Raw genomic sequence first — 27,376 nt, 5'->3', positions numbered from 1 at the left:
CTGGAACAGGAAGGGGAGAAAAGGATTCAACTCTCCCCTATAGGGATTGGGAGGGGAGAACAGGATTTAACTCTTCCCTACAGGGACAGGGAGGGGAAAAAAGGATTTAACTCTCCCGTATAGGGACTGGGAGGGGAGAAAAGGATTTAACTCTCCCCTACAGGGACAGGGAGGGGAGAAAATGATTTAACTCTCCCCTATAGGGACAGGGAGGGGAGAAAAGGATTCAACTCTCCCCTATAGGGACAGGGAGGGGAGAAAAGGATTTAACTCTCCCCTACAGGAACAGGAAGGGGAGAAAAGGATTTAACTCTTCCCTAAAGGGATTGGGAGGGGAGAAAAGGATTTAACTCTCCCCTACAGGGACAGGGAGGGGAGAAAACAGTATTTAACTCTCCCCTATAGGGACAGGGAGGGGAGAAAAGGATTCGACTCTACAGGGACATGGAGAGAAAGAATTAACACACATACACCCACTCCCCATAAAAGTAGTAGCATTATAGTCAAAAATGTCTACCCCTGGAGTTGATGTAGCAGATGATATGCCCATCATTACTGCTTATTGTTGATGTTGTTATTGTTTACATGATATATATATATATATATATATATTACTACAAACAGTAAAAACACTGATGTATATCATCAGATCCATAATTCTCTTTCCTGGTGTTTCAGAATTTCAGCCAAACAAATCAATAATGCTGTTATTTTTACATATTGTTGAAAACATTTGGATGTAAACATGAAGAATTGCCTTTGTTGGTATTTCCTATTTTGTGAATTATTTCCATGAGACATAAATGATACAAGATTAGAAAAAACCTGAAGTTTGACAGAAATAAAATGAATAATGAGGTAGGTTTGTGTGATGAGGTTTTCTATAAAGACAGATAGTCCTCAGATTAGGAATCACAATTATCTCTCACAGTTGATAACATGTATACATCTAATACACAACTAGGCTAGCCAGGCAAAAAACATAAACAGGACTTTTATAGTTTCAGGGAAAAAAATGTTATTATTCCTGCATTTAAATGTTGTTTATATGCTTTATGAATAATTCATCGGGGCAATGATGCCGAACAGGCTGCTTGAAGGCATAACAAAATATCCATGTTTTGCCAGACATGTACAAAGAACTGGCCCTGTGGGATTCTTTTTTCTGATTCTTGAATATTTTAATTCAAGTTCTGTTATTCAATTTCCAACACATTATCGCTGGTGATTATCTCTATTAATACGGGCTTTGTTGGAGAGAATCGGGGTCGGAGAGGAGGAGAGAGATTAAGATAATGACGGGGAGGTGTAAGGTTTCTGTACAATGCCCACCGTCTGAAATGTACAATTATTTACGCTTTCACAACGCTTTCTCCCAGTATCAAATTACGCTCAATGGAAAAAAGTTGTATGCTGATAAGGCAAATTAAAAACGATTATACCCAGACTCTTTAGAAAATTGAATGAGATAGGACACAATAGGGGCTGTGTGGCGATAGGAGTAGGGGAAAACGGCAATTCACTGTCGCACAATGGTGCAGAGGTGCCAAGAAATATACCGTGAAAAAAGATAGTATTCAGAGATAAGACACATACTTTTCTTTCCGGGAGAATGATCTCCTTTTGTAGGTTAGTGTCTATCCACAAAAAAATATTTCATGAATCGTTTCAACCTAAAGAAATTATAATTAAGGAGAATTTGAATACTATAGTAATTCATATAACTTGTTAATTTTATAAAAAAAAAATATCATCGAATGTATTCATGGATACCAGTTATGTAGATCAAGAAAGATAAACTTGGAGGTTATCATAGTGCATGAAAGGCCACCTACCATGTTGAGTACAGACCTGAAGTGGGTAGGTTTAATTATTGGTCTACTTGCCTGTATGTTTTACTAGTAACTGTCCGGAATTTACAATATTTCCAGGTTCATATAATAAATGTAATTATTTATTCTTTTAATAAATCCTTTAATAGGTATATGCATTTAGATAAATTGTTATTAAATATTTATAATGAAATAATAAAAAATCAAAGAATATTTCAGAATATTTTGTTTGAAAGTTATATCACCATAGAAATGTAAAAAAAAAATATGGACAGGAACACCCTTGTGAAGCTAACGTGGTAGAATTGTCACAGAAAAGGGTTTTTTTTTGGCCAGGTTAGGATAAAAGGCCTATAATTAGGGCCCCAAGGGTGTGGAGATAGATTCCTTGGGGCACATCATGTCAGCCCTGATACTGGATTAGAACATTTGGACTGACAGGACCATCCGTCATATACTGACAGCCAGATCATGTGACTCAGGCTCAGGTTGCTGGGAAGTATTCAAAATGGGGCCCATAAAAAGGGAAAATGTATTCTATTTATTGCAGTTAAATATAAGTTGTCCTAATTTTAATAAAAAAAAGAAATGTTATTACTTATGATAGAATTATGATTAAAGATATATGAAAATAAAATAATTCTATTTTCATTTTAGAAGTGAATATGGTGCTTTAGTTACAGATATGACTTAAGAAAAGCCGAAGTCTTTCATTGTAGTTTGTTCTTAAAGCAGGTCAACTGTCACAACATATCTTGTAATGTATAATATTTATCCCTTTATAACTGGAATATACTGTAAACTGTCTTACTTTGGTATCTTACATTTCACCATATCATCACATTTTAAAATAACTGGCATAGAAATAAATCTGACAACATAGAAAACTATGTAGGAACTGGAACAATTGAAATTTAGCATAATGTTATTACTGCAAAACTGCTTATATAACATTTCGGTAAAATTTGTATGTTGCAGGTCTTTAAACCTAAAACTGCATGTGATTATCGATTACGGGTGCGATATGTTATGCCCAATTATCAGGTCTTAAATTGTTCCTGTAATCAATATTTCACAGAGTTATGGACCGTTAGGTTATCCACTTTATACAGAGTTATAGGCCGTTACTTTATCCACTTTATACAGAGTTATGGACCGTTACTTGATCCACTTTATACAGAGTTATGGACCGTTACTTTATCCACTTTATACAGAGTTATGGACCATTACTTGATCCACTTTATACAGAGTTATGGACCGTTACATTATCCACTTTATACAGAGTTACGGACCGTTACTTGATCCACTTTATACAGAGTTATGGACCGTTACTTTTATCCACTTTATACAGAGTGGATGGTGGTAGTCGAAAACCCGAGTTATGACCCTTTGACAGTTCATTGCTTTGTCTTGGGAACATCTCTTATACTCTGTCAAATGTTTTGATTCTCTATTTTAATAAACGATTTATTACTTTCTGCTTTGTTGATGACTATCGATTATAAAAATGAATAATTGATAAGGGAGGTTACTCCTGAATATTTACAATTGCCAATTTCTGAATCAATAACCTAAGTGTGAGCAATTCTGTTTATTTCTCGGTAACTTTAGTTTAGAATGTGACCTGGTTGGCTGCACACGAATAAATGTAAATATTGAAGGGACTTCTTTCTCCAAAGCACATGTCTGTTGACTTAACAATAGCCATTCCTAATTTTCATAACATATAGATATTCATCTTTAAAATACTGAGACAACTGTAAAATTGTTGAAATAAATAAAAAGGTATGAACAAAATATTTGAAATAAAGGAACTTTTTTTTCTGTTTTTGTCATGGAGAGAGTTGGCAGGGTTTAACTTTGGCAATAGCTTTTGCAAATAGCTGTTGGGTATGGATAAACTTGACATCAAAATATTGTTCAATGCAGATCAGACAGGGTAAATGTTAGTGTCAGACTTCTCAAACCTATTGTTGTTAAAAGAAAAAATATAAGAACATGTATTAAACTTTTATTTTTATTAGTTTATGAGGTCATAAATCCAATGGAGCTCAAGATAAATTGTGTAAACACTTTGCGGTTCTGCAATTTACTCCTGTTCAATTGGATTTTGATGCAGAACTCCAAGTGGTGAGCCAAATAAGAAGGAAGCTCTATACACAATCAGCAGTATGGAGATTATTCATATGCAGATAAAACAGACATCCGGGTTCTAAGTTAACAAAATGCCTTCTACGTGACTTAACTTCATTCCCTACTTTTTTACTCATCATCAACTTCATTCCCTACTTTTTACTCATCATCTATTTTTCCTATCTCGTTATTTAAAAATTTGATTACTAAAAAAAAAATTATATATATAATTTGATGATGCTAATACATGGTTGATGTGGAAGTATTGAAAATGACAAAATGCATTGCAATTCTGTCTGAAAGGCTCATTAACCAAAAATATAATCAATAATTAGTCAGTTGCTCTGAACTGATAATCGATTCTGATTTTCCAACTGATTCCAAACACTAATGTCATCTACAACTTTTGTATTTGATTAACTCCTCCAATACGAAGTGGAATGTTACATGTCAAATATTGTGTCTCTTACCAGATTCTGTACAGAGATATGTTGCTCTCTCTAGTAGGCAGGATATCACAGAGCATATCTAATTACCACATTTTGTATGTGGAACAATACCTCTTGGGATGTGTGGAATACTAAAATAGGATCCATTTCCTGCTATATATACAAACTTATGGTACATTTATCATTTTGATGCTAAAGACTGTCTGGATGTAGGTACTATGGATTGCTTGTAGTAGTTGGTATTTGTAGGCGACATACAGGTATCACTGATGTCTGTGTCAGTGTCGTCAGTGTCCGCACAGAGGTTTCCGAGTGATAACTTGTGTTCTCTTGGACCGATCAAACTCAAACTTTATGCTGATCTTCCTTATCAAAAGGGCTTGCTTGTGATTGCTTTCCAGGTCCAAAGGTCAAAGGTCAAGGTCACTGTTAATAGAAAATAGAAAATTGGTTTCCTTGTGATAACTTTTGTAAACACCCAACTTTCTGCGCAGGCGACACATCAACTTCTGTGGAATTCTTGATTATGTTATTTGGGTCTGACATCTTTAAATGGTCATATAGATGTTTTAAACAGTACAGAAACAAGCAGGTCATATGTGGCCCTGACTTTATCTAACAAAACTGCTCATTGTGCTCTTCTTCAGGATTTGGATCAAATTTGATGTCTTTTAGGAATGTTTTAAAGATGATGTTTATAAATGTCACATCAAAAGTAATGTAAAATATGCTAGGAAAAGAAAATGAGGATGAAAGATATCAGTAAGTAAAACATAATATTTTGTAATTAATTCAGTAATAGAGGTTTTGAAGTTTCAGCTAATTGTGGTACTTAGACAGCTGGTCCTACATACCTCTATGTTTTCATAGTAATTTTAGATTTGAGAATCACATCAGCGATTCTGTTGGCCATTGACCAACAATCGTATAAATATTTCTGTTTTATGAACAGTAAACCTTATGTAGAATGGCTGGTGATTCCAATGATTTACGACACACTAAACATAAGATTGTTATAGGCATCAGACTTAGGAAATAATCTGAAGCAGAGTAAAAGCCGATTCCATGTTTGATGTTAATCGTATGGAATGTGGTCTGATTAAGGTAGAAAGATTCACTGTAAATTTATGACACTCATAGAATGAAATCATGGTTTTGATGAGATCTTGTAGAATTAAAAATTGACAAATTTATAGAAAGTTGAAATCCTTTTAGACCCAAAACATTGAAGATTAAGTTTTATGCATTAAAGATGACTGGCTTTTAGATCTGTTGTGTTTAATCAACATTCTTGAAGATGTTGATTGTTATTTGTGGAAATGGAGTTGAATGCTTCCTTATTCAGTGGCCCTGTTATTGAAATGTCTGATTAGTTCAAGGCTGTTCCATCACTGATCACCCTTCATTTAATCCTTTTACAATCCCCCATGATAAGAAAAATAACAGCCTTGAAACCAAAACTGAAGCTTAAAAGCTGGAGACTGTTTAAGTTGCATGCAGTGTATGATTGCATGTAGATATTGTTCCCTTGGGGGCTTGTACGATTCCATTTCCATGTTCAATAAAATACTGCCAAGTTAGATGGATCTGCAGGGAACTATGATTCTCTATCAGTGTGATATTGTAGGGAATTATTCCGCAAAATTTTGATATATTTAATAATGTATTTATTTAGTTCCATATATTTATTCTAACCAAGCTGGTCGATATTTCAAAACAAAAAAACAAAAAAAAAACAAGTTTACTAGTTCATGGTTTAGATGAAATGCCAACAGAAATTTTATAAGTGCCTTAAACTTACTGATTTTAACAAATTTCTAAATAACTTTGTTTTTCCTTTTTATGCTCTTATGCATCCAAGATGGCTTCCACTGCCTCTGATTGGTTGAAATTTAGATAAATGATCAGATCTTCACAAATTGCAATATTGAAAAAGAAACAGTTTTCATGTACTAATATTGTTCTCTAGGATTAAATTAAAACCTAGGAAAGATAAGTAGCTGAAAAAAAATCCCAAATGAGAATGACTCATTGATGAAATCATTAATATTTATGATAAAATTGCTTCTGATAGTTGAGAGCATGAGGTATTGTTTTGGTGTGTTTTGAGATGAATTTCCTTTGGTGAGCCCCTCCTGTCGTTAATTGCCTTGGTCTCACATCACCTGTGTTAGTATATACACAAAGTAACAGTGTGAAGGGCTTAAATTACACTCCGAAATATCACAGCAGTAACCAACAATCATATACAGGTTTCAAATGTTTTGACTTTCTGATCAACCTGCAATTTTTCACCAAGCGTAAAAAGAAAGTTACATGTAAGGGCAACAAGCTGCTATTACAGTTTTCTCTTAACAATATCAGATAATAATGCTTTATTTGATGAATAATATATTAAAAAGGTAGAGTGGTGTGTTTATATCCTGTTACTAAAAAGATATAGGCTTGATGATATATTATGAAAATTGTCCCCAAAGTGTATTTGTCATAAAAGGTTTGATAAAGGTTAGACATTCTGGGTTAGGTGTCTACTGTACTTGATCGTGTGTAGATAAGGAAATAGCCATCAGGTGTAATTGTAAAGAAGAACTAACGTGTGGATTTAGATGTTAATTTTATTGAGGGATAAGATATCATCTTAAGATAGGATTTCCAGTAAAGGCACATCCTGATAAGACTATTTTCTGTAAACAAAAAGGAGATATTATCAGGTGTGAGGTGTGCGTATTGTAAGTCCGATCTAGTGGTGAAATTTGTACGTTAATGTATTGCACGTGTTTTCTGTCAAGCAGGCCTAATGGGTACTTATCCAGGCACAAACCCTTCATTACACCGCCCAATTAACTAGCAAAACTACAGCCTGCATTTCACACGAATCACTTGCATGAAAATTTAATTCCCACCAGAGCAACATAAAAAGTGTGTTTTCTCCTGTAAAGCCACATGGCCAACACTGTGGATGTGTTTTTGTGTGCGTTTCATACTTCAGTACAATAACAGAACTCCACAACTAGTTTTTCAATTGTAGTGTTAGCTTGGAATTTATAATGAAAAGAAATCAGAGGTGAATTAAGTTATTTGAAAATTTGTTACTTTTAAATTTTATTTCTGTATATTTTGAAGTATAAAATTCTTCAAGGATGACTAAAACTTGTGTGTTGATTTCAGCACAGTAAAGTCAGTAGCTGACAGTAGGTTGTTAACATGATGACGACTGTGGAAAAGACGAGACCTTGTTAGTGTAATAAACAGACGACAATCCTGTCATATATGATTTATATTCTTATGCTACATTGCGAAATGGATGTTCGGAATCGCTAGTTATTACAACTCATTAAAATTTATAAACAGTACTATTGTGTGCAAATGGATGGGTATTTATTCCAAGGTATTCAGACCAGTCGGAGTTCAGGTCTATGCACATCATACAGTTATAAATAATTTTGGCTGTTCACATTGCTAAGCATTTGTTACTAAATGAGTTCGAGTATTCTCATGTAGATGAAAGGTCGTAAATGTAATTCTAATATCGGGGTTTGGCAGGCAATTAAAAACACATCTATGCAATTCTATTAATTAAAGATCGAAAGTGACAATTTCAATTAGGATAATGGCAGTCATCGTGATGCTGCTTTATACACATTAATCTCTGTCTAGATGTTTACACATATATAGACCAGTGTCTGAAAGCTGATTGTAAGTGATTGGCGACTCTGTGTACAAATATTTAGTTTTCCAATTCAGTTTTCCAGTCCATGTGTCATTTAAAACAGATTTTGCAATTTCTTTTCACCATTTATGCCGAATTGGTTGAGCGATCATTAAAATACATTTAAAAAGAAATCCCTCTAGCCATTACAACTAATGACATAGAATGATCGACTTAAATGAATTATTACCCCAGAAAGTGATATTTACACAAATGGCTGAACTAAGTGACTTCTGCAGTCTACCTTGCCTCTTGTCACATGCTTTTTACCTTATGAAATAAGTATTTGGTGCATGTGAAATGTATAATTCCTTGATGTTTTATGTATTTCCAACTTATAGTAAGCCGGATTTGTTTGTGATTGTGATGAGATATTATTTTTCTGTTTATGTGTTTACAGGTGTCCAATTGGTTTGGTAACAAGAGAATTCGCTACAAGAAAAACATTGGTAAAGCACAAGAGGAAGCTAACCTGTATGCTGCCAAAACAGCGGCTGCAGCCGCAGCTGTGGGGCACGATGGGCAAGGTAGTGATGGCTTGTACCAGGATTACGATGATGATGTATTGTAGGGCAACTCTGTAGCACCGTTGTTCAAATCTTGTCAAGGGAGACAACTAATCATCTACCAATGGGGGGGGGTGTTATGCCAAATAATCTTTACAGAGCAGGTTTTCTACCAAATAACAGGGAAACTCTTTACACAACAAGTCTGCTCTTCTATCAAAAACCGGGGAAAATCTTCACACGAGTCTGTTCTTCTGTCAAGTAATGAAGAAAATCATTCATACATATCTGCTTTTCTACAAATTAACATTAAAATCTTTGCCTAACACAGCTACATTTCTACCAAATAACAACAAAACATGTTTCAGTAACAGGTGATGTTTTGATCATCACTTGTTTTTTGTTTATTGATTAACAATGATTAAGGCAGGTAAGCAGCTTAATCTGGGTTAGACATATAATATAGGATTGTAATTGTGTTGTATGAATAGCTGATCTTGTCTCTCAGCTATAATATTTAAACAAATGCCCTGTACATTTGGTAAAATACAGTCAGGTGTTAAGTAATTAATCTTAATAAAGATATAAAGGGCAAAATAACCATGAAACATACTTTGAAGCATTGAATATCTCATAGTAGTATACTGTTACTTAATAAGTCAGATTTTCCTTTGGTATGTGTAGTTTTGGGGGAGATATTTATAGTCATTACAATGCTGATGAATGGAATCATTGCTGCTTATGTTGGGTCATTCATCCAATAAGTTTTGTCATTACATATATTGATGAACTTGCTATGAGTCGAGTTATGTTAAATTTATGTAGTATGTGGTTCTTGTGCTTTGCCAGTGGTAAAATCTACGCATGTGAAATTTTGCATTTATTTCCATTGCAAAGTCCTGTGATCTGTTAGGGATGTTCTAGTCTGATGTCACTATGTTGTTCTTTGTATCTGCAAGATAGGTGGAGTTAAAGGTCAAGGTTATATAGCCATTCAGGGTCAAAGTTTGTGTAGCTTTGATGATTAATGTCATCTCAAGGTTCAAGTGCTTTGCTAGAGGGTAAAATATTGCATATTGACGTTCAAAGATTGTGGCACCAATGAGATGATGTTTATATATATATATGCTGCTTGACATGTGCTTTTCTGTTATCAAACTTTCTCATCCCTCACAACTTTGTTGAAAGAGAATATTATCTAACTTTCATTTCATATTCTGGTTCACCATTGGGTTTTTTTTCTTTTTCATTTTCATTTTTTCTTCTTTTTTTTATTTAATTTTGAATAGAAATTTTGAAAGAATCAGAAATTTTAAACAATTATAACTTTCATTGTGTTTTAAATGCTTGATATTTTATATAAAGATTTGTCTTCATTTTTGTTTACCTTAACTTCTGTTTAACTTATAATCACATAATTTTGAAAATTATTTCATTTGAAAGAAAAGCATTAAATTTCAAATCATGCTCTTTGTTTCATAAAGAAATTGAGCCATTTTTTGGTTATGATGATGTAAAGTGGATTTTACTAGGGTTTAAGGCAGTTTTTATTTTGCTTATATTTTTTCTGCTGCTTTTGGACACATTGTTGACAGCAATATTAATTATCTGTGTTGTTTGCTCCTGGCTTCCATCTACATGTATATTTTGAAAACTACATGAATAATGGTTTTACATTTATTTCCTGTTTATGTTAATGAGATGTTCATCCACATTTTATTTTGAAAATAGTGATTCTGTAGTTGTTAAATGATATAACCAATAGGTTTTTATGACATGAACTTTTTACTTTGTTTGTTGTACAGTACATGGGAGAAAAAAAAGAGAAAAAGTAGATTCCTGTTCATTTTCATTATTGGTATGCTAGATTATGGTGGAATATTTAATAGACAAAGTATATCGTTAATAATGTATGTATAAATGAAAAGATATGTATTTAATATGTATTTTACAGTTTTTCTTGCCAAAAATCACATTGTGTATTTTGAAAACTGCATTGGTGCATTGGAGGTTATGTGCAAGCCATTTTGTTTTTAGATGGTCAAATGCAAATTTAAATACTATGTCATATCTGACCAGTTAAACTTATCACAGTGCTGAGAATGGTGATTTCTATAACAGAAACTTGTCCTCCATTTTGATGCATTTAACAAAATGATGAAATCATGTTTTTTTCTTATATAATCAACTTTAAATATATGTAGCTTAAACATTTCAGATATATGTACACTGAGGTTTTACAAAAAAACCCATTTCAAGTTAAAAAGACAACTTAATTGAAATAAGTTCATTAAATATCCAAAATCAAAGTTGTAATTTAAGGGTTGTGATAACAATGAAAGTGGGATAAAGGTAGTAAGTTTACATGGTCAAATATGACATGTTTTGTATAAACCATCTGTGTACCTGTAGAATGTGTGATTCAGACAGCTTGTTATTTGTGTATTATTCATAGTCATAACAACAAATCGTATGTGTTTTTTTCTTTTGAAACAAAATTAATTCAGTTGTGTCATTTGTAAACGTTTGAGAAAAAAAAATGTGTTTTTTTGTAATGTAACGTTTGCATGGAAAGATATACCTCATTTTAATGAAAATTTATGAAAATAAAATCTCCTGAAGATTGAAAGTCCATCTTAGTGTGATCTTTTTCTGGTTATTAACACTACTTAATGACAAGCTGTCTATTAAGACGCAGTGTACCTAATTACAGGACATGAGTTATGTCCCCTGTATAGACATGGGTGATGCCCCGGTATAGTACATGAGTTATGTCCCCTGTATAGTACATGGGTTATGTCCCCTGTATAATACATGAGTTATGTCCCCTGTATAGTACATGGGTTATGTCCCCTGTATAGTACATGGGTTATGTCCCCTGTATAGTACATGAGTTATGTCCCCTGTATAGTACATGAGTTATGTCCCCTGTATAGGAAGTTACTGTTTTCTCATCAGATATATAAACATGTTTTATTCTAAACCAATGTTTAAGACAGGTTTAGAAAAAAAAAAGTGTTGATACAGTTTCTTTCAAATTTGTTTCTTAATAACATGAAATTATATTATAATTTTGTAAACAGCTAAATGAAAGTCTTTGTATATGTTAGTTTCCAGAAAGGAGGCATGAGAATAAGGAGTTATAGGCTAGACTACAAGATGAGATGAGATCCTATCAGTGACTTAGAATTATTGTAGACTAGACTAAAAATGAGAGAAAACTGAAGGTAGTTGTGTTAAAGTGATTTTGTGTGGAATCTCGGATCCATAGAATGACTGGAGTTAAAGGTGAAGTCGGACATTCCTGGATTGATTGGACCAGTAACAAGATAGCAAGGTTTTCATAGTAGGGGACATAACTACATGTGCAAAAAAGGGAACTTTTCTGCCATATTTTTAATTTGCAATATTTTGATCAGTCAGACTTTTATCTTGCAATATTACTTTAAAAGTTGTTTCTTTCTTTTTATAGTTCAAAAGTTTTTGTGTGTGTGTTTGTTTTTTTTTACCAAATTTTGAAGCAAAAGTGATATATTTTTCTTAAAATTTAATAAGCGGAACAAAATTTCAATAATAATGAAATAAGGAACCTCAAAAATAAGAATCTTTACCACATTGAAAATGTGAAACAACTTTATTTTCAAGCTAATTTTTTTCCTCAAAGATATTATGAAGAAGTATGGCACAAATTTGCTAGTATGTAATAAATAAAAACACTGCCTTCATAACTCCAATGCACCATTGTCTGATACATGTACATTGTGTTATATAAAAGCCAGGTTTGTAGGCAGAAACTCAACTTCATATTTCTTATTGTAAATTATCTTTTTAAGAAGTGAAAACTACTTCAGCATTAATGTTGGGAACATCAATGCATGTTTGTTTACTTCAGAATTTCATCCAAGATTATATTCTGTCCAAGCATCGCGCAACATCACATTTCTGTCCAACATCAGAATTATAATGTCGCCCAACATCACATTTCTGTCCAACATCAGAATTATAATGTCGTCCAACATCACATTTCTGTCCAACATCAGAATTATAATGTCGTCCAAAATCACATTTCTGTCCAACATCAGAATTATAATGTCGCCCAACATCACATTTCTGTCCAACATCAGACGTCATGGGTGCTTATTTTACATTTTCAACTTCTCAACCAAGAGGCCTCGGGGTACTGTTTCACAAAACTTCTTAACTAACAAATTTTCATAAAAATTACGAAAACATTATGCAAAACTTATGAAGTCCATATAAGTCCCTTTAACAAAGGTGTTTTTTTCTTTTCTTACGTAAAAATCGAACTTTCTCTCAGTAAAAATATACTGCTCTCTAATGCAGAGGTAAAAAAAAAATTTGTTGTGAAAATTGTTTGCCGTCCTATAACCGAGTTTCGTATACAGAACTATATTTTGTTATACCAAAACAAACATATTATTGAGCGAAGATAAATTTTCTGTAAAATTCCAATTTCATATTGTTTATCATGATGTTAAACGAACAGTATCAATGCAATGTTCACAGATTTTGCTCACTGCACACAGATATACATAATGCTCTTAAAAACAGTCTACGAATATGCGTGCAATTAGTTGCATGAAAATGACTATTTTGCCTGCATCCCTCCTCGACATTCAAACTTGGCTTCTGTCTCGAAACAATCGCTCACAGACATAGTCGTTCTCTTATGGTAATTTGTAATTGAGTATGACATCATTTTCTGTTCAAAAGGGAATGCTTTCGTACAGTTTTAAATTGTTTTCATAAGTTACGACAGGGGGGATGTTGTGTAAAGTAATGCAAGGTTTAATTTTCATGAAACTCTTAGTAATTCTTAAATCTGACTTGCGCAAAAGTTACGAAAATTTGTAAGTTACGAAGCTTATGAAACGATTCCTTGGTCATGATATTTGGCCAGTAGTACGCTGGGATGAAGGGCTACAAAGTTTGTTCAAGTGAATGACCTTTACCTACTTTCAAGCTCATCAGGATTCATATGTGTTAAAATCTTTAAACAATTTCTCCATTATGAAGAGGCAAAGGGCCATGACACTGAGCCAGTAGCATGCTGGGATAAAGGGCTACCAAGTTTGTTCAAATAGATGACTTTGACCTACTTTTAAGGTCACCAGAATGTGTAGGATAGTTAAATGACCTCTTTTCAATAACCAAGCGACCTGGGTCATGCTATTGGGTCAGTAGACATGCTTTAATGAAGGCTACAGTTTATTAAACTGAATAACCTTGACCTACTTTAAACGTCACAGAGGTCAAATGTTTAAAGACTTCTTAATAATGAAGAGGCTCATAGCCATGCTAATGAGCCAGTTTCATGCTGGGATGAAGGGCTACCAAAGGTGTTCAAGTGAATGACCTTGATGTACTTTCATGGTCACAAAGGTCAAATATGTTTAAATCTTTGAAACAACTTCTCAGAATGAGGCACAGAGTGATGATATCAGGACAGTGGCATGCTTTGATAATATACATAACATTTGTTCAATTGATTGACCTTGACCTGCCTTCACCTGCCTTCAAGGGCACACCGATCAAATGAGAAAAAATCTTAATCTAAAAACAAAAATATCAACTATCATTGTACACCCAACATCACATTTTTGTCTAAATAAGTACTGAGAGTTACACTGTATACAGATACATGAACTGGTAGTTACACTGTAAACAGATACATGAACTGGTAGTTACAATGTATACCGATACATGTACTGGTAGTTACAATGTATACAGATACATGTACTGGTAGTTACAATGTATACCGATACATGTACTGGTAGTTACAATGTATACAGATACATGTACTGGTAGTTACACTGTATACAGATACGAGTACTGGTAGTTACACTGTATACAGATACATTTACTGATAGTTACACTGTATACAGATACATGTACTGATAGTTACACTGTATACAGATACATTTACTGGTAGTTACACTGTATACAGATACATGTACTCGTAGTTACAATGTATACAGATACATGTACTCGTAGTTACACTGTATACAGATACATGTACTGGTAGTTACACTATACAGATACATGTACTGGTAGTTACACTGTATACAGATACATGTACTGGTAGTTACACTATACAGATACATGTACTGGTAGTTACAATGTATACCGATACATGTACTGGTAGTTACACTGTATACAGATACATATACTGATAGTTACAATGTATACAGATACATGTACTGGTAGTTACACTGTATACAGATACATGTACTGGTAGTTACAATGTATACAGATACATGTACTGGTAGTTACACTGTATACAGATACATGTACTGGTAGTTACACTGTATACCGATACATGTACTGGTAGTTACAATGTATACAGATACATGTACTGGTAGTTACACTGTATACAGATACATGAACTGGTAGTTACAATGTATACAGATACATGTATTGGTAGTTACAATGTATACAGATACATGTACTGATAGTTACAATGTATACAGATACATGAACTGGTAGTTACACTGTATACAGATACATGTACTGGTAGTTACAATGTATACAGATACATGTACTGGTAGTTACACTGTATACAGATACATGAACTGGTAGTTACACTGTATACAGATACATGTACTGGTAGTTACACTGTATACAGATACATGTACTGGTAGTTACACTGTATACAGATACATGTACTGGTAGTTACACTGTATACAGATACATGTACTGGTAGTTACACTGTATACAGATACATGTACTGGTAGTTACACTGTATACAGATACATGTACTGGTAGTTACACTGTATACAGATACATGTACTGGTAGTTACACTGTATACAGATACATGTACTGGTAGTTACACTGTATACAGATACATGTACTGGTAGTTACACTGTATACAGATACATGTACTGGTAGTTACACTGTATACAGATACATGTACTGATAGTTACAATGTATACACATACATATACTGGTAGTTACACTGTATACAGATACATGTACTGGTAGTTACACTGTATACAGATACATGTACTGATAGTTACAATGTATACAGATACATGTACTGGTAGTTACACTGTATACAGATACATGAACTGGTAGTTACACTGTATACAGATACATGTACTGGTAGTTACACTGTATACCGATACATGAACTGGTAGTTACAATGTATACAGATACATGTACTGGTAGTTACACTGTATACAGATACATGAACTGGTAGTTACACTGTATACAGATCTAGATACATGTATTGGTAGTTACAATGTATACAGATACATGTACTGATAGTTACAATGTATACAGATACATGAACTGGTAGTTACACTGTATACAGATACATGTACTGGTAGTTACACTGTATACAGATACATGTACTGGTAGTTACACTGTATACAGATACATGAACTGGTAGTTACACTGTATACAGATACATGTACTGGTAGTTACACTGTATACAGATACATGAACTGGTAGTTACACTGTATACAGATACATTTACTGGTAGTTACACTGTATATGGGTACATTTACTGGTAGTTACACTGTATACAGATACATGTACTGGTAGTTACAATGTATACAGATACATTTACTGGTAGTTTAACTGTATATGGGTACATTTACTGGTAGTTACACTGTATACAGATACATTTACTGGTAGTTACACTGTATACAGATACATGTACTGGTAGTTACACTGTATACAGATACATGTACTGGTAGTTACACTGTATACAGATACATGTACTGGTAGTTACACTGTATACAGATACATGTACTGGTAGTTACAATGTATACAGATACATGTACTGGTAGTTACACTGTATACAGATACATGTACTGGTAGTTACACTGTATACAGATACATGTACTGGTAGTTACACTGTATACAGATACATGTACTGGTAGTTACACTGTATACAGATACATGTACTGATAGTTACAGTGTATACAGATACATGTACTGGTAGTTACACTGTATACAGATACATGTACTGGTAGTTACACTGTATACAGATACATGAACTGGTAGTTACACTGTATACAGATACATTTACTGGTAGTTAAACTGTTTAGGGTACATTTACTGGTAGTTACGCTGTATACAGATACATGTACTGGTAGTTACACTGTATACAGATACATGTACTGGTAGTTACACTGTATACAGATACATGTACTGGTAGTTACAGATACATGTACTGGTAGTTACAATGTATACAGATACATGTACTGGTAGTTACACTGTATACAGATACATGTACTGGTAGTTACAATGTATACAGATACATGTACTGGTAGTTACACTGTATACAGATACATGTACTGGTAGTTACAATGTATACAGATACATTTACTGGTAGTTACACTGTATACAGATACATTTACTGGTAGTTACACTGTATACAGATACATTTACTGGTAGTTACACTGTATACAGATACATTTACTGGTAGTTACGCTGTTAAGGGTACATTTACTGGTAGTTACACTGTATACAGATACATTTACTGGTAGTTACAATGTATACAGATACATGTACTGGTAGTTACACTGTATACAGATACATGTACTGGTAGTTACACTGTATACAGATACATGTACTGGTAGTTACACTGTTAATGGTACATTTACTGGTAGTTACACTGTTTAGGGTACATTTACTGGTAGTTACAGTGTTAAGGGTACATTTACTGGTAGTTACGCTGTATACAGATACATTTACTGGTAGTTACACTGTTAAGGGTACATTTACTGGTAGTTACACTGTTAAGGGTACATTTACTGGTAGTTACACTGTTAAGGGTACATTTACTGGTAGTTACACTGCTTATTCTCCCTTCATTGGTATTTGTGGAAGAAAAAGAGGGATTTTCAATGCAGTGAATAGAAACCATCATTCAAATTGACCATTTCTGATGTCCACTGTTCATACTGTAAAGAACATATAGTTTTCTCTCTCTCTCTGATATTTCATCTCACTTAACACTTACATTACTATATTGGAGGTAACGTATATTTCAGTACATGGATATTTTTGTGAACCTACACACTCTGACATTTCCCCAGACAATAATGGACTCTCCCGGATCAATACAATGTTGAAATTAAGGGTGTGCAGTTCTGGATTTTCTGGATTGCGGTAAACGTTGGTTGGCATATAGTGTTTTATCAGCTGGCATTATTGATTATTGTTTATTTCTACACAGCTCTGCCTTTCAATCATTTACTACCGCCACCTAAATTGTTTTCCTAAATTGACTGATATTAAATTTTTAGGGGAAAGTTTTATGGTTTTATTGCAGAACTACAAAGATAAGAACTTGTCTGTGTCGTGTTCATTATATTCAGCTTAACGACAAAGTACAATTTATGATTTTTTTTTTTTTGAATTTCATCAAAATCGCAATGTTTCTCATTTAGTAAGCAAACCCTGTAACTCCTTAATAAGAGCAATTGTATTAAGGTGTAAATCAGGTATGTAGTTGGATTTAGTTAGAAGTCAAAGCATTAAAATTATTGAGCTAAACCTGGCTAGAACAACTGTCGCTGGCCACTGGTGTATCATTATTTTCGGTGTAGTGTTTGTATATAGTGCATTGATGGTGTGATAAATCGTGGGAGAAGTCCTGTGACCTGCAGTATTGTACTGTACGGTGTGATTTAACAGTACTGACTGAGGTTGGAGTACCCTTCTGTTGATACCATATTTGACTTGATTATTTCCTGGGCCCTGGGACGATGGACCAAATGACAAATAAACAGCCTGACATTTAATGCAATGATTTCCCTAGCTTAGAAGATTTTATCTGATTTTTTTCTGACCTTAAAGGCCTTCAAAGAATTGTTACAGATACTACAGATATTAACGCTGGGTTTTATTCATTTCTTCAAAGTCTGTTACAGAAAAACTGTGGTGTTTAATGGTTGTTAAGTTGTTGAGTTTTAGGACTGCTACTGTACATACAGATGTTATTGCCTTGTCTTGTTCTGTAAAACAAAACCTATTCTATAGTACGTTTTTAGGTGTCTGCCAGAAACCCAATAGAAAAAGATTCTAGCTATGAAATGTTGATTATATACAATTTCAAAGTATAGATTAGGAAAAAGAAATACTGAAAATTTGAAGTAATTACTTGCATATAAAAATGCATTTGTAGGTTTTATATTTTTAAACACTTGAGGCTGTGGTAGGACATTGGACTGATCCAACCTCAGTTAAAGTTCCAAAGTGTTCAATCCCTACCAGGGCCTTAGCAAGCTGTGGTCTGGGGCAAGACATATTACTTTAATCTCTCTGTGCTGTTCTGTGAGTTAGCCACCAGCTACTACAGGGAGACCATGCATCAAAATGACCATAGCTGTTCACAGGATGATGAACATTTGATGAGAAATTATTGTGTGAAAATTTTGGTAGATTGTTAACAATGTTCCTTAGTGTCAGGGGAACATGTTTGATATCTGGTGTAAAGGTCCTCTAACCAAATACATGCTTCTCAAAATCTTGGTATTTCCATGTTGGAGGTTGTGCATTTATAGTCAAAATGTTGGAGCCTAAGAAAAGCTGGGTATTTTGTGGACCAGTTGGATTAAAAAAATTATGAACAATAGAAAGTTATACTACTTATATAGTTAAACCTGTCTTAATGTGACTTTCCAAGGGAACCGGTCTAAAAGGTCACATAAGACAGGTGGTCACTTAACACAGATGAATGTTTTTGGTTTATTTAGGTTAAACCTGTCTAACCTGACTTTCCAAGGGAACCGGTCTAAAATGTCACATAAGAAAGACGTGGTCACTAAACACAGGTTAATGTTTTTGGTTTATTGTCCGAGGTAAAGACAACAAAGACTAAAACTGTATCTTTATAATGTTTATTCGGTTAACCTAAAAACTCACGCGAGATTTTATTTTATTCATACATGGAATATACCAAAGTTTTATGATGATTGTTATTCTACTTCCAGCTTGGGCTGTAAACAAAGTCGCTAAATCCAGGTTTTTGTCTATATATTGAGGATAAACCAAGGTCGTTAGGTGCGATAGACAGGGACTCACTTAAAACAGGTCAAAAATATAATGAAATACATCGGGAGGATAAAAAAAGGTCGCTGATGATAGGAAGTTGCTTAAAACAGGGGGTCACTAAGGCAGGTTTGACTGTACTTGTAATTATGTCTCCCCTTCGAATGAAGGGAGATGTTGTATTAGTACTGGTTCCAATGAAGGGAGATATTATATTAGTACTGGTTCCAATGAAGGGAGATGTTGTATTAGTACTGGTTCCAATGAAGGGAGATGTTGTATTAGTACTGGTTCCAATGAAGGGAGATATTGTATTAGTACTGGTTCAAATGAAGGGAGATATTGTATTAGTACTGGTTTCAATGAAGGGAGATGTTGTATTAGTACTGGTTCGAATGAAGGGAGATATTGTATTAGTACTGGTTCCAATGACGGGAGATGTTGTATTAGTACTGGTTCCAATGACGGGAGATGTTGTATTAGTACTGGTTCCAATGACGGGAGATGTTGTATTAGTACTGGTTCCAATGACGGGAGATGTACAGTACTGGTTCCAATGAAGGGAGATGTTGTATTAGTACTGGTTCCAATGAAGGGAGATATTGTATTAGTACTGGTTCCAATGAAGGGAGATGTACAGTACTGGTTCCAATGAAGGGAGATATTGTATTAGTACTGGTTCCAATGAAGGGAGATATTGTATTAGTACTGGTTCAAATGAAGGGAGATGTTGTATTAGTACTGGTTCCAATGAAGGGAGATATTGTATTAGTACTGGTTCCAATGAAGGGAGATATTGTATTAGTACTGGTTCCAATGAAGGGAGATGTTGTATTAGTACTGGTTCCAATGAAGGGAGATATTGTATTAGTACTGGTTCCAATGAAGGGAGATGTTGTATTAGTACTGGTTCCAATGAAGGGAGATGTTGTATTAGTACTGGTTCCAATGAAGGGAGATATTGTATTAGTACTGGTTCCAATGAAGGGAGATGTTGTATTAGTGTAGGAAGGTTGGCAAGTGTGTGTCTTCATTTTATCTCATTATTCCTACTGCAAACACTTTTTTCAAAAATTCAAAAAATATCTCATTGCATTCTATATACAAAAGTAATATAGACATTAACATAGTCCAGAACTGACCAGTAAAGTTAAGGAGAACATGTTTTTATGAAAAGAATCGCACATTTCTGACTGTTTGTTATAGATACTAAATTTCCTTTATTATTCATAATAGCAGCTATCATGTGCACTGTGTGCAGGACGGTTGCATATTTTGGATCAGGGTATCTAGATAGGACTAGGTGATATAAAGGTCATGATTATTTGTGTGGTGAAGGTCATGGATGGTGGGTAAAGGCCGTGGGTGATGGGTGTTTTAATAGATGATGTATCTGACAGATATAGAAAGCTGTGTGTTGTTACCATAGCAACCCTGTTGGTGAGGTATTATGTAGATAAAACCTACATGTGTTCAGTCTTCTTTCCAAAGTATTACAATAGATTCTTCTGTATTAACATTTGCCATAATGATACTTTCTTAAAAATAGCTGGAATGTAAATAGAATTTGGATTTAAAATTTTGTTAATTTAGGTTTTAGATGAATTTGAATTTTATTAGCCCACCATCATCAGATGGTGGGCTATTCAAATCGCCCTGCGTCCGTGGTCCGTCGTCCGTCCGTAAACAATTCTTGTTATCGCTAATCCTCAGAAAGTACTGAAGGGATCTTTCTCAAATTTCATATGTAGGTTCCCCTTGGTGCCTAGTTATGCATATTGCATTTTGGGACCGATCGGAAAACAACATGGCCGACAGGCAGCCATCTTGGATTTTGACCATTGAAGTTTGTTATCGCTATTTCTGAGAAAGAGCTGAAGGGATCTTTCTCAAATTTCATATGTTGGTTTCCCTTGGTGCCTAGTTATGCATATTGCATTTTGGGACCGATCGGAAAACAACATGGCCGACAGGCAGCCATCTTGGATTTTGACAATTGAAGTTTGTTATCGCTATTTCAAAGAAAGTACTGAAGGGATCTTTCTCAAATTTGATATGTGGGTTTCCCTTGGTGCCTAGTTATGCATATTGCATTTTGTGACCGATCGGAAAACAACATGGCCGACAGGCAGCCATCTTGGATTTTGACCATTGAAGTTTGTTATCGCTATTTCTGAGAAAGTACTGAAGAGATCTTTCTCAAATTTTATATATAGGTTTCCCTTGGTGCCTAGTTATGCATATTGCATTTTGGGACCGATCGGAAAACAACATGGCCGACGGGCAGCCATTTTGGATTTTGACCATTGAAGTTTGTTATCGCTATTTCTAAGAAAGTACTGAAGGGATCTTTCTCAAATTTCATATGTAGGTTCCCCTTGGTGCCTAGTTATGCATATTGCATTTTGAGACCAATCGGAAAACAACATGGCCGACAGGCAGCCATCTTGGATTTTGACAATTGAAGATTGTTATCGCTATTTCTCAAAAAGCACAGAAGGGATCTTTCTCAAATTTCATATGTAGGTTCCCCTTAGTGCCTAGTTATGCATATTGCATTTTGAGACCGATCTGAAAACAACATGGCCGACAGGCAGCCATCTTGGATTTTGACAATTGAAGTTCGTTATCGCTATTTCTGTGAAAGTACTAAAGGGATCTTATTCATATTTGTTATGTAGGTTCCCCTTGGTGCTTAGTTATGCATATAGCATTTTGAGACCAATCGGAAAACAACATGGCCGACAGGCAGCCATCTTGGATTTTGACCATTAAAGTTTGTTATTGCCATTTCTGAGAAAGTACTGAAGGGATCTTTCTCAAATTTCATATGTAGGTTCCCCTTGGTGCCTGGTAATGCATATCGCATTTTGGGACTGATCGGAAAACAACATGGCCGACAGGCAGCCATCTTGGATTTTGACCATAGAAGTTTGTTATCGCTATTTCTGAGAAAGTTCTGATTGGATCTTTCTCCAATTTCATATGTAGGTTCCCCTTGGTGCCTGGTAATGCATATCGCATTTTGGGACTGATCGGAAAACAACATGGCCGACAGGCAGCCATCTTGGATTTTGACCATAGAAGTTTGTTATCGCTATTTCTGAGAAAGTTCTGATTGGATCTTTCTCCAATTTCATATGTAGGTTCCTCTTGGTGCCTAGTTATGCATATTGCATTTTGAGACCAATCAGAAAACAACATGGCCGACAGGCAGCCATCTTGGATTTCGAAAATTGAAACTGGTTATCACTATTACTAAGAAACTAATGAAGGGATCTTCCTGAAATTTCATATGTAGGTTCCCCCAGGTGCCTAGTTATGCATATTGCATTTTGAGACCAATCGGAAAACAACATGGCCGACAAGCAGCCATCTTGGATTTTGACAATTGAAGTTTGTTATCACTATTTCTCAGAAAGCACTGAAGGAATCTTTCTCAAATTCCATATATATAGTGCCTAAATCTTAAATTTTATATATAGGTTTCCCTTGTTTGAAAAGTACTAGAGGTTTCTTCTGAGTTTACACAGATTAGTAAGACTTAGAAGAAGAGAAAAGTAGAGAAAAGATCAATCTGACATGGAACCTATAAAGAACATTCAATGGTGGGCGCCAAGATCCCTCTGGGATCTCTTGTTGATTATCATGTGAATTTTTTTAATTTTTTTAGCCCACCATCATCAGATGGTGGGCTATTCAAATCGCCCTGCGTCCGTGGTCCGTCGTCCGTCCGTCCGTCCCTCCCTCCGTCCGTCCGTCTGTCCGTCCGTCCGTCCCTCCGTCCGTAAACAATTCTTGTTATCGCTATTTCTGAGAAAGTACTGATGGGATCTTTCTCAAATTTCATATGTAGGTTCCCCTTGGTGCCTAGTTGTGCATATTGCATTTTGGGACCGATCGGAAAACAACATGGCCGACAGGCAGCCATCTTGGATTTTGACAATTGAAGTTTGTTATCTCTATTTCTGAGAAAGTATTGAAGAGATCTTTCTCAAATTTCATATGTAGGTTCCCCTTGGTGCCTAGTTATGCATATTGCATTTTGGGACCGATCAGAAAACAACATGGCCGACAGGCAGCCATCTTGGATTTTGACAATTGAAGTTTGTTATCTCTATTTCTGAGAAAGTATTGAAGAGATCTTTCTCAAATTTCATATGTAGGTTCCCCTTGGTGCCTAGCTATGCATATTGCATTTTGGGACCGATCAGAAAACAACATGGCCGACAGGCAGCCATCTTGGATTTTGACAACTGGAGTTTGTTATCGCTATTTCTGAGGAAGTACTGAAGGGATCTTTCTCAAATTTCATATGTAGGTTCCCTTTGGTGCCTAGTTATGCATATTGCATTTTGGGACCAATCGGAAAACAACATGGCCGACAGGCAGCCATCTTGGATTTTGACAATTTGAGTTTGTTATCGCTATTTCTGAGGAAGTACTGAAGGGATCTTTCTCAAATTTCATATATAGGTTCCCTTTGGTGCCTAGTTATGCATATTGCATTTTGGGAACAATCGGAAAACAAAATGGCCGACAGGCAGCCATCTTGGATTTTGACAATTGAAGTTTGTTATCGCTATTTCTGTGAAAGTACTGAAGGGATCTTTCTCAAATTTCATATGCAGGTTCCTCTTTGTTCCTGGTTATGCATATTGCATTTTGAGACTAATTAGAAAACAACATGGCCGACAGGCAGCCATCTTGGATTCTGACAATTAAAGTTTGTTATCACTATTTCTGTGAAAGTAATGAAGGGATCTTTCTGAAATTTCATATGCAGGTTCCCCTCAGTGCCTAGTTATGCATATTGCATTTTGAGACCAATCGGAAAACAACATGGCCGACAGGCAGCCATCTTGGATTTTGACAATTGAAATTTGTTATCGCTTTTTCTGTGAAAGAACTGAAGGGATCTTTCTCAAATTTCATATGGAGGTTCCCCTTGGTGCTTACTTATACATATTGATTTGGACCAATCGGAAATAAAATTGTGACGGCACCATTTAGTTTTTACAATTTTTAAATTTTTTGCGCTATTTTCAGAAATATTAAGGGATCTTTCTGAATTAAATTGCGGTTTCCCCCCCATGCCATTAGCATATTTCATTTTTAGACTAATCAAAAAACAAGAATTTAGTCTCCTTCGCATGAAGGGAGACGTTGTATTAGTACGGTCCAATGAGGGAGATATTGTATACTGGTTCCAATGAAGGGAGATATGTATTAATGTTCATGAAGGGAGATATGTGTTATACTGGTTCCATAAGGAGATTTGTATGTATGGTCCAATGAAGGGAGATATTGTATTAGTATGGTCAAATGAGGAGGTTGTATTAGTACTGGTTCCAATGAAGGGAGATATTGTATTAGTACTGGTTCAAATGAAGGGAGATATTGTATTAGTACTGGTTCAAATGAAGGGAGATGTTGTATTAGTACTGGTTCCAATGAAGGGAGATGTTGTATTAGTACTGGTTCCAATGAAGGGAGATGTTGTATTAGTACTGGTTCCAATGAAGGGAGATGTTGTATTAGTACTGGTTCCAATGAAGGGAGATATTGTATTAGTACTGGTTCCAATGAAGGGAGATATTGTATTAGTACTGGTTCCAATGAAGGGAGATGTTGTATTAGTTCTGGTTCCAATGAAGGGAGATGTTGTATTAGTACTGGTTCCAATGAAGGGAGATGTTGTATTAGTACTGGTTCCAATGAAGGGAGATATTGTATTAGTACTGGTTCCAATGAAGGGAGATGTTGTACAGTACTGGTTCCAATGAAGGGAGATGTTGTATTAGTACTGGTTCGAATGAAGGGAGATATTGTATTACATTGTAGTACTGGTTCGAATGAAGGGAGATGTTGTATTAGTACTGGTTCGAATGAAGGGAGATATTGTATTAGTACTGGTTCCAATGAAGGGAGATATTGTATTAGTACTGGTTCCAATGAAGGGAGATTTTGTATTAGTACTGGTTCCAATGAAGGGAGATGTTGTATTAGTTCTGGTTCCAATGAAGGGAGATGTTGTATTAGTTCTGGTTCCAATGAAGGGAGATGTTGTATTAGTACTGGTTCCAATGAAGGGAGATATTGTATTAGTACTGGTTCCAATGAAGGGAGATATTGTATTAGTACTGGTTCCAATGAAGGGAGATGTTGTATTAGTACTGGTTCCAATGAAGGGAGATGTTGTACAGTACTGGTTCCAATGAAGGGAGATGTTGTATTAGTACTGGTTCCAATGAAGGGATATATTGTATTACATTGTAGTACTGGTTCGAATGAAGGGAGATGTTGTATTAGTTCTGGTTCCAATGAAGGGAGATGTTGTATTAGTACTGGTTCCAATGAAGGGAGATGTTGTATTAGTACTGGTTCCAATGAAGGGAGATATTGTATTAGTACTGGTTCCAATGAAGGGAGATATTGTATTAGTACTGGTTCAAATGAAGGGAGATATTGTATTAGTACTGGTTCAAATGAAGGGAGATGTTGTATTAGTACTGGTTCAAATGAAGGGAGATGTTGTATTAGTACTGGTTCAAATGAAGGGAGATGTTGTATTAGTACTGGTTCCAATGAAGGGAGATATTGTATAAGTACTGGTTCCAATGAAGGGAGATGTTGTACAGTACTGGTTCGAATGAGGGGAGATGTTGTATTAGTACTGGTTCAAATGAAGGGAGATATTGTATTACATTGTAGTACTGGTTCGAATGAAGGGAGATGTATTAGTACTGGTTCAAATGAAGGGAGATATTGTATTACATTGTAGTACTGGTTCGAATGAAGGGAGATGTTGTATTAGTACTGGTTCCAATGAAGGGAGACATTGTATTAGTACTGGTTCCAATGAAGGGAGATGTATTAGTACTGGTTCCAATGAAGGGAGATATTGTATTAGTACTGGTTCCAATGAAGGGAGATATTGTATTAGTACTGGTTCGAATGAAGGGAGATGTTGTATTAGTACTGGTTCGAATGAAGGGAGATATTGTATTAGTACTGGTTCAAATGAAGGGAGATGTTGTATTAGTACTGGTTCCAATGAAGGGAGATGTTGTATTAGTACTGGTTCCAATGAAGGGAGATGTTGTATTAGTACTGGTTCCAATGAAGGGAGACATTGTATTAGTACTGGTTCCAATGAAGGGAGATGTTGTATTAGTACTGGTTCCAATGAAGGGAGATGTTGTATTAGTACTGGTTCCAATGAAGGGAGATATTGTATTAGTACTGGTTCCAATGAAGGGAGATGTTGTATTAGTACTGGTTCCAATGAAGGGAGATGTTGTATTAGTACTGGTTCCAATGAAGGGAGATATTGTATTAGTACTGGTTCCAATGAAGGGAGATGTTGTATTAGTACTGGTTTGAATGAAGGGAGATGCTGTATTAGTACTGGTTCCAATGACGGGAGATGTTGTATTAGTACTGGTTTGAATGAAGGGAGATATTGTATTAGTGCAGGGAAGGTTGGCAAGTGTGTGTCTTCTTCATTTTATCTCATTATTCCTACTGCAAACACTTTTTTTCAAAAATTCAAATATCTCATTGCATTCTATATACAAAAGTAATATAGACATTAACATAGTTCAGAACTGACCAGTAAAGTTAAGGAGAACATGTTTTTATGAAAATAATCGCACATTTCTGACTGTTTGTTATAGATGCTAGAATTCCTTTATTATTCATAATAGCAGCTATCATGT

The 27,376-nt window shown here is 35.0% G+C and overlaps 1 protein-coding gene across 11 annotated transcripts in view; it reads left to right on the top strand.

Moving 5' to 3' along the window:
• LOC117318883 (pre-B-cell leukemia transcription factor 1-like) overlaps nucleotides 1-27,376 on the top strand; it is a 78,582-nt gene that overhangs the window by 23,855 nt on the left and 27,351 nt on the right. For all 11 annotated transcript variants that reach the window (XR_004530479.1, XR_004530480.1, XR_004530477.1 and 8 more), the window contains one exon: nucleotides 8,524-8,650. Coding sequence is in view for 6 of the 11 variants with exons in the window: in XM_033873849.1 (XP_033729740.1) it covers nucleotides 8,524-8,650 (127 nt within the window). In the remaining 5 variants the exon portion in view is untranslated. The remainder of the gene's footprint in view (nucleotides 1-8,523; nucleotides 8,651-27,376) is intronic.

Source organism: Pecten maximus, chromosome 2 (assembly GCF_902652985.1).
Source record: "Pecten maximus chromosome 2, xPecMax1.1, whole genome shotgun sequence".
NCBI classification, from domain to species: Eukaryota; Metazoa; Mollusca; class Bivalvia; order Pectinida; family Pectinidae; genus Pecten; species Pecten maximus.
This window is presented reverse-complemented; position numbering and strand designations above follow the sequence as displayed.